The sequence below is a fragment of the Ruditapes philippinarum genome, unplaced genomic scaffold (genome assembly GCF_026571515.1).
Source record: "Ruditapes philippinarum isolate M1 unplaced genomic scaffold, ASM2657151v2 ctg4380_1_1_1_1, whole genome shotgun sequence".
Taxonomy (NCBI): domain Eukaryota; kingdom Metazoa; phylum Mollusca; class Bivalvia; order Venerida; family Veneridae; genus Ruditapes; species Ruditapes philippinarum.
This window is the reverse complement of record NW_026854458.1, coordinates 112712-126450: the sequence shown is the minus strand read 5'-3', so window position 1 is coordinate 126450 and position 13739 is coordinate 112712. Positions and strand designations below refer to the sequence as shown.

At 32.3% G+C, this 13739-nt stretch overlaps 1 protein-coding gene across 1 annotated transcript; it reads right to left on the bottom strand.

The window, feature by feature from the left end:
- Positions 1–4236: 4236 nt before the first annotated feature.
- LOC132740187 (uncharacterized) lies at positions 4237–11397 on the bottom strand. The gene is made up of 4 exons (XM_060728043.1): positions 11150–11397; positions 6931–7092; positions 5203–5309; positions 4237–4761 (listed from the first exon to the last, which is right to left on the bottom strand). The coding sequence occupies exons 1-4, from the start codon at positions 11244–11246 to the stop codon at positions 4555–4557; spliced, it is 573 nt and encodes a 190-aa protein (XP_060584026.1). The 5' UTR covers positions 11247–11397; the 3' UTR covers positions 4237–4554.
- Between the last annotated feature and the right edge of the window lie 2342 nt (positions 11398–13739).

The following is a 13739-nucleotide window of genomic DNA, read 5'->3' as shown; positions in this document are numbered from 1 at the left end:
TTAGTCTTATGTCCATTCTCACTAGGTAATAATGCAAAACATTGCACTTTGCCTCAGGTAACAGTATTTTCCTACGGATAATAATTTTAATGTTACTCTTAAACGCACATACTTATTTCATTCCCCGAACAAATATGTTATAAACTGAAAATTTCAACTAAATCTGTAACAAAATTGAACCAAAAAATAACAACTCAACTTTCCTTAACTGACAATTTGTAAGTGCACTTGGGAAGTTATTTTTCTTTTATTCTTTGATGGTATCTATCAGCCATAAAACTAACAATAAGCTGTGTTTCATTTAGAAACCAATACACAAACTTTTTTATACACGTATAATCTTATCCAGAGTATGGCCGCTATTCCATTGGTGTACAATTTCGGTATCCTGTCTATGTCATGTTTCAAGTTACCCTGATCAAATTCGATAAATAATCTTCTGATAATTTAATCGTTTGTTTGTCTTATTTCTGATACATGCTCCCATGCAATAACTTCCGATGAAAACGGATATTTACTTTTTGACTATTTCACCCATAATACAAGACCTGAAAAACATTCTAGGTAACAAACATGTCAACTTAATGCTCTAGTTGTTATAATCAGTCTGGTGATGACTCATCGTAGTAAACTTCGAAACACTAGAGGCTGAATTGAGAAAAAAGTAGCAACCATTTATTATTTTAGAAATTAAACCACGTTGCCAGATTTGATCTGTTAAAAAGAACAGTTTCCTTTACAACTATTAAACTAATTTCTAATCACATGTTACACTTGAATTAGATTTACAGTAAGAATATTTCCCATTGGCCTGTGGAAAATTAACATAGTTAGGGGTAATGATATTGTTTTAACAATAATTGCTCCTTTAATAAAAGGCAAATTCTAACACTATCGGAGATTTTCCTATATAGACAAAGAAGGCCGGAAGCGTACATTATTCTACAACAATGCACTCGCCGTTTTTATTACCGCCCTGTGTATTTTCAAAACGACACATCGACGGTGCCATTTTTGTTTGAAAAATCTGATATATAGAAAACATTTTTTTTCGAATTTTGTTGTGAAAACTATCTAGAATTAACGAAATGGTCTAATTAAGAAAATGAATCACAAAACACCAATATCTATAATTCAGTCGTTAACGATGTACAGTGTTGTTTACGTGACGTCACAATGTAGGGCCAAACAGCACGTGCATAAACAATCAAATCAAAAACGCTGTTTCAATGTTAGAAACGAGTTAATTTTACATTTATTTCACTATAAATACTTTGTATTACGCTTGAAAAAATAGAGTGAAATAAATTAAACAAACACATTTTATCAACGTTTCCTAAATTCGTTATACTCAAAATGTTTCTCCACACGGTAGATTTAAAAACAGGTTTTTTTCAACCCACTGGAACAGCCGTTAAAGAACAAAAACAAATTTAACCACCAAACATAAAGTCCAACTATATAATAATCATTGTATTTTTACTTGACGTGTTAGGATGGATATAGATATTATTTCTTCGTGCATGATAGTATAATAATGCACGTTTTTTCGTTCAAATGCTTGTAATTAATCACCCAGGACTATCGGCCTTCGTGATTATGTTACTACGCATTTGAACTCAAACTGTGCATTATTCTACAACAATGCACTCAGAATTGATATCTATTTCCTAACTAGAACACAGGTGTACAGCGCATAGCCATGTTCTCAGTAAAATTATTAATCCTTTTTCTAAATTGATATAATTATTGTTGAGCTAGACAATATAGAATAAGCTAGACATTCAAACATGGAAAACATAACTAAAAAAAAATACTAAAGTAAGAAATGATACTTTTTAGGTACAAATACGTATATTCAAAACCCTTTTAATCATAATATTGGTTTCAGTTGTAAATATGCCATTGAATTAGCTGTCATTTACTCGACCATGTGGCGATATAATACCATTCAAGTTGTAGGTAACAGAAATTAGTTTTTTTTTAGGATAACAAAAATTACATGAGTATGTATTGATATGAGAAAAGTACTATAAACATGAAATAAAACGAGAAAAATCAATCAATCAATAAAGCTAAAAAATGAGTTATTGACAAGTACGAAGACCCTTGAGGCGAAAACACTTTTCTGGTTATTTCCGGAATATATTGTGGCATGCCACTAATTTGCCCGTCAGACTATATGCTTATATAAACGTTACTGCATTCATCTTAATTAATTATTTGATTGTATTAAGGCGACAACTAATTACCTTTTAATTTACGCTATAATACATTCTAGTTTACAGTAAAACGGAAAGTAGAGTGAAGCATATTTCTTTACTTTAAAGAGAAAGAAGTGAAATGGTAAGCAAATTTCCCAATCTGACAAACGTTCAGATCTGTTTTAGTTATTTCTAGCATGTATATCTGATTGCCACCAGATTTGTTTTCCCTTTATAGCAATCCGGATTTCCAGCTATTTTTAGCCATTAAAACAAACCATTTACACATAGCCATTAGACGAAAGATCAAATATCGTTGTCCGTGGACGTAAAACAAATTGCTTTTTTTTGTTTGAAAAAAAAAGTGTTTGAAATAATTTGAAACAAATAAACTGAAAATAATTGACCCAATTATATAGTGAAAACGCAATGTTTGTTACCAAAATCGTGTAGTATTTGTTTTCCAGCGATTAAAATTAGAAACCGCACTGCCTTTAAAATTGTGAAAGCTTGCCGATGATTGGCTGTTTGAAACGACATGTGAATGTGACAACTTATTGGTGGTCGTCAGATATTAATTGTGTAGCGTAAATAAGGAGCTGATTTTAAACAGATTGAGACATTTTCTGTAGGTCTCCAAATAATGTTCGATTCCAAATCGGTTAGCCGAAGTCCCTGCTCTGAAATTTCTTTTAGCAAACGAAAATCCTTTGTTTCTTCTATTGATCTGCATTATCAATTAGAGCCACCACGCTACAAATTTGACCGTGTGATGACTGCAGTATTTGCTGTTTGTATTCACCTCTTAATTAAGTTAGAAACGATTAAAAACTTTCAAAGCAAATATTAATTATAATTCTTGCAAAAGTGTGGTCCCAATGTACAACATTGTCAAATATGATTAAAATGAATACGCATTTGGTTTAGATTATAAGGTGATGATTCGTTTACCACTGTAAATAAATTGTGATTTTACCGCTTTTAAGGTCGATAAAAATAAATAAATTACAAAAAAACAACAACAGCATAAGAACAAAAATAAAAAGATAAAAAATTATCAAAATAAAAAACTTAGAAATAAACGTTGGTAAACGATGATAAACGTTAAAAATCATTTATTACATTTGTTATCAAACAAACGGAATGCTATATCAAAGGTATGCTACCTCGTAGCATTAAATAATATTACATGTATCTCACTTTAACCCATTACTTCATGAGCACTTTGTGAAAAATGGCTGTTTTCATTGAAAAGTCTCCCGTTACAAGTTCAAATTGCTATAATACTATAAAAACTGCTTCAACACTAATCAAACTTGGCACAAATGTTGACTATACCATTGCCCTTGCAACAACATGCTCAGACTTAAATTTTCTGTTACCATGGCAACGAGGGGACATCTCTAAATTGCCAAAGATCACTATTTTGCCTCGATCTTTTCCATCAAAATTGACTTCAAAGTGCTGTAACTTCTCAATGGATTGAGATAGAGTCAAATCATCGCCAAGAAAATTTTGGACTTGTCAGAGGCTGAAAATGACCCCAGGTCGATCATAAGGTAACGTGTAACCAACGCTGAAAAGCCTTTGACTCTATCTCAATCCCTTGAGAAGTTGCAGCACTTTGAAATAAATTTTGATGGAAAAATCGAGGCAAATAGTGATTTTTGGCAATTTTGAGATGTCCCCTCGTTGCCATGGGAACAGAAAATTTAAGACTGAGCATGTCCGTACAAAGGCAATGGTCCAGTCAACATTTGTGCCAAGTTTGATTAGTATTGAAGCATTTTCATAGTTTCATAGCAGTTTGAACTTGTAACAGGAGGCTTTTCAGTGAAAACGGCCATTTTTCAAAATATGCTCATGTGGGAAAGGGTTAACTAAAAAAATTATAAATGTTACAAAACAACAATTTTTCACCAAAATTAGGTGAAAAACCACATGTTAACATGGAAAAAGTAGATTTTGGGCGATTCCAAAGTGTTTCATCATTTTTTGTTAAAAGGAACAACAAATAACACGCACAACAGAGCTCATCTAACATTCTTCACAAATACGATCTTCAAACACATGAAAAATTTCTTAAGCCACATGATATAGTTCATTTTAATCAACGTCAACAAGTGTACGTACATGTTTTTGTATCGAATGCATATAAGGCTTAAATAATGTTAAATGCGTTCCGTTATATGTTGTAGGAAAACTATTATGTAAAGTGTGTGTTTAGTTTACTGTAAAGTATCGCAGCAGGACATACCAAAGGAGTAGAATAAATAATGAAACAACTGACAGAACAAAACCTTTCGCAATATAAATAATTATCTGGCAAAATTTTGTATAGCTGTAAATACTATGTTCTACTTAAACCCCAATTGCGAAAGGGATTTGTGCAGTTTTTCTTCATGTTTGTTTCGTAAAAAGAATTGCCACGTTTAGATGCATGATTCCTTCTGTGTTCCCATTGTACTTTGGTTTGTTTTGCGTTCTTTACAATTGAGGATGATGCCGTCATACTTCTTTTTATGTATTGCCTATCATACAGGATTAGTCCGACATACTGGAAAAAAAAGATATACAAATGAAACTTGGAAAAAAGTCTTAAAGGAACGCCTGGTGTTTTAAATGAAAAGAGTAGAATATGTTTACGATTTATATACCATTTAATGAAGGTCTGATTCAATAGCTTGTGTTTAAAACGGTACATCATTTACACTGTCCATTTTCCAGAACAATAATTTTCCAAAAAATTAAAGCGTTTTAACGTTTTTTATGGTGGCTGATTTATGCCATTCGTGTTTTCGCCCCACGACCCCGCCAAGTAAAGAAGTGTTATATTTTTGAAAAAATGACACATTTATCCAAATGGAATCTCAAAGCAATTGATATGATTGCTAGAATGATCGTTATTGTCATATACTATATCACGGTTTTCAAAATATTTAGGAAAATATGCATATTTTTTATCTTTGAGCTATGAAATATGAAACATAATACTAACAAATATCAGCATGAAACCTCCAGCTATTGTACACAGAATTGCAGAATACCCTGTGTTCCATTTGTATGCTCTCTCCATGAAAAAAGTGGCTACTATAGTAAGTATTGCTGAAACAGAATATTGCCTAAATAGTTAAACAGTTTATTATCGCCGACATATAATTTTAGGGAAATCATTTTACTACAGTAACTGTAACAGTTTATTTTTCGTCAAAATGTTAAAAAGTGAAACGTGACGGAAATTTTTTGATAAAAAAACAACATAAAAACAAGAGGGCCATGATGGCCCTAAAGTCGCTCACCGGTATATAGGCCCCTGGAGCGGGGCCAGTTTAAACCCCAGGGCTTTTATTTGAACAAACTTGGTAGACACCCATTAGAAGATGTTTCATGCTAAACATCTAAGGTCTAGCTTGTTGGGTTTTTTATAAGAAGATTTTTTCAAGTTTTATCTTTACACATATAGTTAAAAACAATGACACACATGGGGCAGGGCCAGTTTTGACCCCAGGGCTTTTATTTGAACAATATTTGTAGACACTTACTAGACAATGTTTCATGCTTAATATCTGATCTCTAGCTATTCAGGTTTTTTTCAAAGAAGATTTTTAAGTGTTTGCTATACACATAAAAGGAAAATCAATGTCCCCTGGGACGGGCCAATTTTGACCCTAGTGCTTTTATTTGAACAAACTTTGTAGACACTCACTAGAAGATGCTTCGTGCTTAATATCTAAACTATAGCTATTTGAGTTTTTTTCAAAGAAGGTTTTGTAAGTTTTTGTCATACACATATAAGGAAAATGAATGACCCCCGGGGCGGGGTCAATTTTGACCCCAGGGCTTTTATTTGAAAATTTTTGACCCCAGGGCTCTTATTTGAACGAACTTGGTAGACATCCATTAGAACATGTTTCATGCTAAATATCTTAGCTCTAGCTCTTTGCATTCTTTAAGAGAATTTTTTTTAAGTTTTTACTATATGCATATAGGGAAAATCAATGACCCCTTGGAGCGGGGCCAATTTTGACCCCAGGGCTTTTATTTGAACAAACTTGGTAGACACGCATTAGAAGATGTTTCATGCTAAATATCTTAGCTCCAGCTCTTTGGGTTCTTTAAAAGAAGATTTTTTAAGTTTTTACTATAGATATGCATATAGGGAAAATCAATGACCCCCTGGGACGGGGCGAATTTTGACCCCAGGGCTTTTATTTGAACAAACTTGGTAGACATTCACTACAAGATGTTTCATGCCTAATATCTAAGCTCTAGCTCTTTGGGTTTTTAGAAGAAGATATTTAAAGTTTTTTCTTTTGGTTGCCATGGCAACCAGAGTTCTGCATGGAATGCAATTCTTTGAACAACTTTGTTAAAGCTTCACACAAGGAACATCCCTGTGAAGTTTCATTATAATCTGCCTTATGGTTTCAGAGGAGATGTCGTTTTAAAAGTGTGAACGGACAACGGACGACGGACGACAGACGACGGAAAAGAGTGATCCTAATAGCTCACCCTTGGCATATGCTCAGGTGAGCTAACAACAAAAAAGAAGAAAAACCCAACATCAACAAACACACAAACAAACACAATAAAGAGACGTCGATCGAAACTGTTTGAAAGACTCTAACCATACTGAGTTATACACACTGTGAGATATATCATTTTTCACTCTTTACTATAAACAATGATGCTAAATTACTTACATGTATATCCATTGCTTACTTACCTGCAACTGGATAGAATACGCCAAATGAAATGGACAGAAAAGACATGTACAACGTATATTCAAACATGTCAAATATAATCGCTATAATTAGCAAACTGGCATTTGTATACACAACTACAATGGCAGGTGTCAAAAGTTTGAAAGAGTTTCCATTGAATGTGGCTGAAATAAGATGAAAAAATACCGTAAACATTCATCAGTAATAAATTGGTGAAAGTTGAAATCTAGTATACTAAGTAGTTGCTTTCTGGTTGCAATTTATTTGATCTAAGTTGCTAAGATCTAAGATTTGTTAAAGAGCGTACAAATATAAAAGAAACCGATCAAGACATATTACGGAGAAGCATTCAGAGCTGAAGCATTGGAGATGCATTGAAGCAGAATGTTCAGGAAAATTTATCAGTAGAAGATATTTGTTAGACCACCTTACAAATATTCATAAATGTCACCGTTCTGAAGCCAGACGTTGAATGCAACACGTGAAGATATCCATCACTCCTCTAATTATTATGAAGATGTCTCTTCTGACGAAGACATTTGTGATATTCTAGCTGAGAACGAGGAAATGGACGCTGAAAACTATGACGAAGTCATACAAAGTTTCAATATTGGAATGTTTGAAAATAATGAAATTGAATCAATTTCCAATACAATGCCTGATGGCAAAATACAAGTAAATGAGCCAAAGGAATGTAATGAAGAAACAGATATTAATGTGAATGATGAATGTCTATTTTATGCTGATCAAAGTGATTTGAGCTTGATTGAGAATGTCATAGAAAACCATGTGACGGAGATAGACAGTTCCAGCACTGATGAAGTTAGTATGGAATCTAATATTCGAAACACTACACTTAATTACAGTGACGTCAGTGAAAAAGAGACTAGTGATAAATTTGATCAAAACAACAATGTTATTTACGCAATTGATGATGATGATGATTACGAGGATTATGAGGTTGATGATGAGGAGGATTATGATGATGATGATGATGATAGATAAGAAGGATTATGTTGATGATGATGATGCTGATGGTCGTAATGTGAATGTTGTTACGTCAAATTCTGAGGAAAAGATTCTGAAATTGAGAGACGAACGCTCAGGGCTATTGTCGAAGTATGGACAAGGACTGGCTTGTGTATTCAACGTATCGAGGCGATTCTCCCATACTCAAGACCAGCAGATATGAGGATGATTATCATTGCTATGAAATTAAGCAGTAATAAAACAATTTTGACTCGTTATCATTCATTTAACAAACATTAGTTCGCATAAATGTGTATTTGAATCTTAATTTGTTAAAATATTTGTTGCTTGATTTATCTGCATTTAATGATACTTATTGATCAAGGTAGGACATTATCTTGTTTATGCTTTGTGGGGAATGTCGCCAGGATCGCGAAATTATATTCAATCCACAAATTATTATTTTCTCCGGTGACCTCATAATTTTGTTTTACTAATTGTAATGCTCCGGCATAATCTTTACACATTATTGTACATATGTTCTCCGGCGGAGTACTTTGTTTTAATCCGGCGGAGTATTTTGTTATAAATCATGTTTCTTAATTTTCTCGTGATATTTGCTTTGGCGGAATTTTTTTATTGCTATAGATTCAGATTTCAGTGTCAGAGCTTCTCAGGATTTCGAATTATTATGGATAATATTAAGGCTCAAAATTCATATTGTGTTCTTTAGGCTTTAAAATTATACATTGTTAGCAAAAATAAAAGTTTGGAAATTATACTTCAGTGTTTGTGCTCTCTATTTTAAGTCTTTCATGTGATTGGAGTAATCCAAAGAGTAATTAAATTATACTCCACTATACTTAAATTTGATTCTGTTCTATGCGCTGGAGTGATATAAAGGCCCGTTATGCCCCAAAACAATACTCATTTGCTAATCACCTGAATTATACTTCGTCTGTGATTAAGTTTTTTATGGAAGTCAAAATGCTACTTTGTTTACATTTTACCGCCTCCGTGGTCGAGGGGTTGGAGTCGATGATTTCTAATCTAGTAACCTCTCTGGCGTGGGTTCGATCCCTGGGAGATGCTTTGGTAGTTTAGCACGGAGAAAGGTAGTCTAGTACTGGCGTTTCTCTCCAGGAACGATGGTAAGGAAACTACCCGCCTATATGACTGAAATACTGTTGGGAAAAGGCGTAAAATGAAACAAACAAACAAACAAAATTGTTTACATTTTGCTAATTTTGTGACAGCGCTACCTTATTCAGGTAATAAACATAAAATATGCTCTTAAAATATTATTTAGATATTTTAAAGCTCATGTTTGGTAATATTTATTTGTGTCAAAGTTATAATGTGCCTTTAATGTATATCAATGGCATAATGTACATGATGTATCATTCCTACTCTGTGAAAAGAAAGCAAACGTTGAGCAGTTATCTAATTCTCTATTGGTATTGTAATATGGCGTAAACATGACCCTACTGGCCGACTTGTATAAATAGAAAACGTCATAGCACTGGGGTGTGCCGTTAGTGCCATCCCCACATCGCATTTGGAAGTACGATGATTAAAATTAGAAAGTACGATGGTGAAAAGTCGTAATAACGAAACCAAAACGGACGGTGAACAATCGAAAATACGATGCTGAAAAGTCAAAAGCACAATAGTGAAAAGACGAAAGTTCGATATTATATCGAGTTGTCTCTATCGTGGTTTCTTTATTTTGACTTTTAACCACCATACTTACGATTTTTTTTATTTCTTTATTACAACCGTGTTTTCGTTACTTCGATTTTCACTATCGTAATTTCTTGTTTTCGTTGTTTAGACTTATCTATGTGTAGCGTTAGCTCTTACGGGACAACGTAAAGAATGCACGAGCTAAATATTTAGTTTAATACCCTATTCTTCAGATGGACAGGTTGTTGAGGCCTTTATCAGTAAAAACATATCCTACATTTTAAAAATTCGATGTTTTGCAAACAAAGTGTTCGCTGATATGAAATACCATTGATTTTCACTGCGTATCGTAAACAAGTGACATGTCATTGGGAAATTTTCGATAAAATTAGATAATTTGATGCAAAACATTTGTGTAAATGACACGTGCCATTATTATAGATTATTCTTGATCTATAAGACTTTACGCTGCTCTTTACTGATGACCTGATCATAAAATGCACTCCTACACTGTATCCTAAATGCAGTAATATTCAAATTTAAAGTCAGTCCTTAGCATCTGAGCCCGCAAATAGGCAGAATCATTTCGCTTTATCACGAATATAAAAGACATGGTTAAAATCGAGTGAGTGACATATTGTCTATCGGTCGTGACTGATCATTTTATTTACTTGATTTCAGATTGGTTTTATATTTTCTTTAGACTAAACTTTATGTTGCTTGTCTCATCTATTTTCGTCGTCCTGGGGACTTACAAATTTAGTTCATTTGGATGAACCTGAAAGCTGGAAGCCATTTGTATCCAAAATATAAAAACAAAAAAACTTTGGAAAAGAAAAACGGCATGCACAATTATAAAATTATTTGTCCTTCATAAAAAGGTAATATTTATTTGTGTCGGAGTCATAATTTATAATGTATATCAATGGCATAATGTATCATTCCTACCCTGTGAAAAGAAATCAAACTATGTAAAGCAGTTATCTAATTTCCACAAATTGGCGTGGAAGGCAGAATCATTTCCAGAGAGTAAGTTTAAATATGATAAAAGCAATTCAGACACATTTTCGGGTAAGAAGAATAAAAAAGGCCGAGGGACTGTCGGACGATGTTAAAATGCATTATTGCTTTTCTTGCATGTCAGTATACGTCCGACTAAATCGTTGATTTCGCGTTCTGTTATATTTTTGTTTTAATGAAAAGGGGTGTGATAATGATATTTAATTGTTATATTTTGATAATTAAATTACCGTGACCGCCATTGCAGTCAGTCTTTGTACATGGCGAGAAACGCATATTTACAATACCTCCAGCGCTCATGTGATTTAAATATATTTTCCTCCGTTAATGTCCGGATGCGTGTATGGTTTTAATGCAAGGCTACATGTTATCGACCATAAAAGATTGACAAAGGTCACTGATTAAAACGTTTTTTTATCTGTAACCCAATATAAATATGGCGTGATTCGATATTTTTTGTCCAATGTACATGCAAAACATTATCTTTCGGTCTTATTTAATTTATTGTTATTCAACACATCTTTAAGAATTTAATATGTTACCAACCTGGAGCAAAATATCCAACTGTTAACAGCCAAAAACTTATAAAGTAAACAGTTCCCAATGAGAAAATAATCCCGAACCTTGCATCTTTCGACAGCATTATAATGTCTTAAGTTTATTTGTTATTAAACAACAAAACGTGTCAGATTTAGTGTTAGATATCGTAAAGAGGCTAAGATTTAACAGATACCCTTGCGAAAGGATTCAATTCGTCCATCAAATAATGACGTGTGTTTGTTGTCAAATTAGTCATTTATTTTACAAAAACTGATAAGAAGGGAACATATTTCAGTATTAAAGTGTTATCAGTATTGATTTAAAATAAAGGTTTTTAGAACATCTTTGTTTATACAATCGTTATGTTTTTTTTCTTATCACTACTTTACTACATATGTAAACGGTGATGGCAATTTTTTAACTACATTTAAATGATGTAACGCAATTTTCTATTTTTAGAGACACATTATGCCTCAGAAATCCCTATTTTTATTCAGTCTGTAGAAAGTCAAACATGTGTTAAATAAGATTTTAATCATTGATTCAGAGCATGTAAAATGTTTAAGAACAGAAAACGCTATTTTAGGCTAATAATATTTGCGACAATTTACACATTATGTTATACTTTATTGTTTTTAATTGCACAATTCTTTCTTTGTTTGCTTGTTCGTTTGAGTTTAAATGTACAATGACAAATTAATTTTTTTATTAAGAGCCATACACTACATGACAAGTTATGTGTCGCGCCAGCGTAATTCAAAAATACTTGTGTGTGATAAAAACCATGACTATTAAAGTCATTAAAAATTATTAATGCAGCAAGTTGGTAAGTAAGGGTTTTCCATTCGTATTGAGTGTAATAATGTCCAGATAATGATTTTAGTATGTTTCGTTAAAATGTTTTAAGTAGTTACCTTTATCATTTGATGGATGTTTTATAAACAGCCTTCGTAGGCTTTGTGATAACATGTAATTCTTGAATGTTCAAAGATATCCCACAATCGTTTTGTATTGAATAATTATGTAATATCAAAAGGCCGTTTTGTTACGTTTAAACTTATAATTATCATGTATGAAATACAGATTATTCGTTAAACTCTGATAAAGGTTCAAACCCTAAATGCTTGCTAAAGGAGATGAAAATTTTTTAACACGATTGTGTGAATTTTGTTTTAAAAAAAATTGCATAAATATACCAAAATGTGAATATTTGAACTTGTGATATTACAAAGAAAGACATCTATAAGGTATAGCTGACAATTCTCAGCAAAAATTTATGCATGATTCTTATTTTATAATGCAGTCATTTTATAAACATGGAAGACATTGCTCCTTTTTTGTCTATTTACGGAATGTTAAAAAACTGAATAAATCAGTTGAAGCAATACAGCGAATAGGCTCAAAAGTCTATATACATAAATGTTTGCTCTAAATAGGACAACGTGTGTCTGGGATCTTGATTAGAAATGGCAGACGATAAATTAATGATGTTGAAATGAATGAAGAAACCCTACAGACTCGATGGTGATTAATTTGGGGGGGGGGGGGGGCTGTTTCTATTATATATTTGGGAAGGTTGTTTTTATTATTGATCATTATACAGTCGTCAATAAATATTTTGATCAATTTTATGCTCTAAATAATTTCATATAAATGTGCTTTAATCATAAAAAAAAACTTATGTGGTTTTCTACAAAAACCTTTCTTTCAGTTTGCAATCCTTACTTCCACGTTTTTTATTGGTTGAACATGTTTGGAAATTATAAAATATACTGCAAAAAGTAAAGTATTTTTTTCTATTATATATGTATATTTTTTATAGGTGGCAAAGGCATAACAAACCTGTTTGATATAATAATACCGATTAAATAACCATGACGGATTATAAAAAAATTAAACCAGTTGAACGGAAAGCCTGAAATACATCGATAAAACTTCACTTTTGTATAAGGTATAGTAACGACTACTAAAAATGAATTGCATTTGAAAATAAAACATATTTTAAAGAAAAGTCCGCTAAATATAATTACTATGAAGTTTATATATTATATTCATACATATTTGAAGATAATGTTTAAATTTGATAATATTAACAAGAATCATTTGACAGAGAAGTATCGTGTAATCAACACAATAAGACAATACGATTCGTTCTTTAATATCACAATATATCATTGCAAAATACAATGAAAGACGCTTTATCACGAATAAAAAAGACATGGTAAGAATCAAGTGATTGACATATTGTCTTTCGGTCGTGACTGATCATTTTATTTACTCGAGTTTAGTATGCTTTTATGCTTTTCTTTAGACATCACACAATGTTGCTTGTCTCATCTATTTTCGTCGTCCTGGGGACTTACAAATTTAGTTCATTTGGATGAACCTGAAAGCTGGAAGCCATTTTTTTTGTATCCAAAATATTAAAAAACAAACTTTTAAAAGAAAATCGGCATGCATGATTATAAAATATTCATCTGTAAATGAGAAGACAAACAAGCAAAATCTAGTGCAGTATTCAAATTAAATAAATCGGTGTTGTAAACAGTGAGCCAATTCTAACCGACTTTTGTGTTAGTTCATGAGAATTTGAATA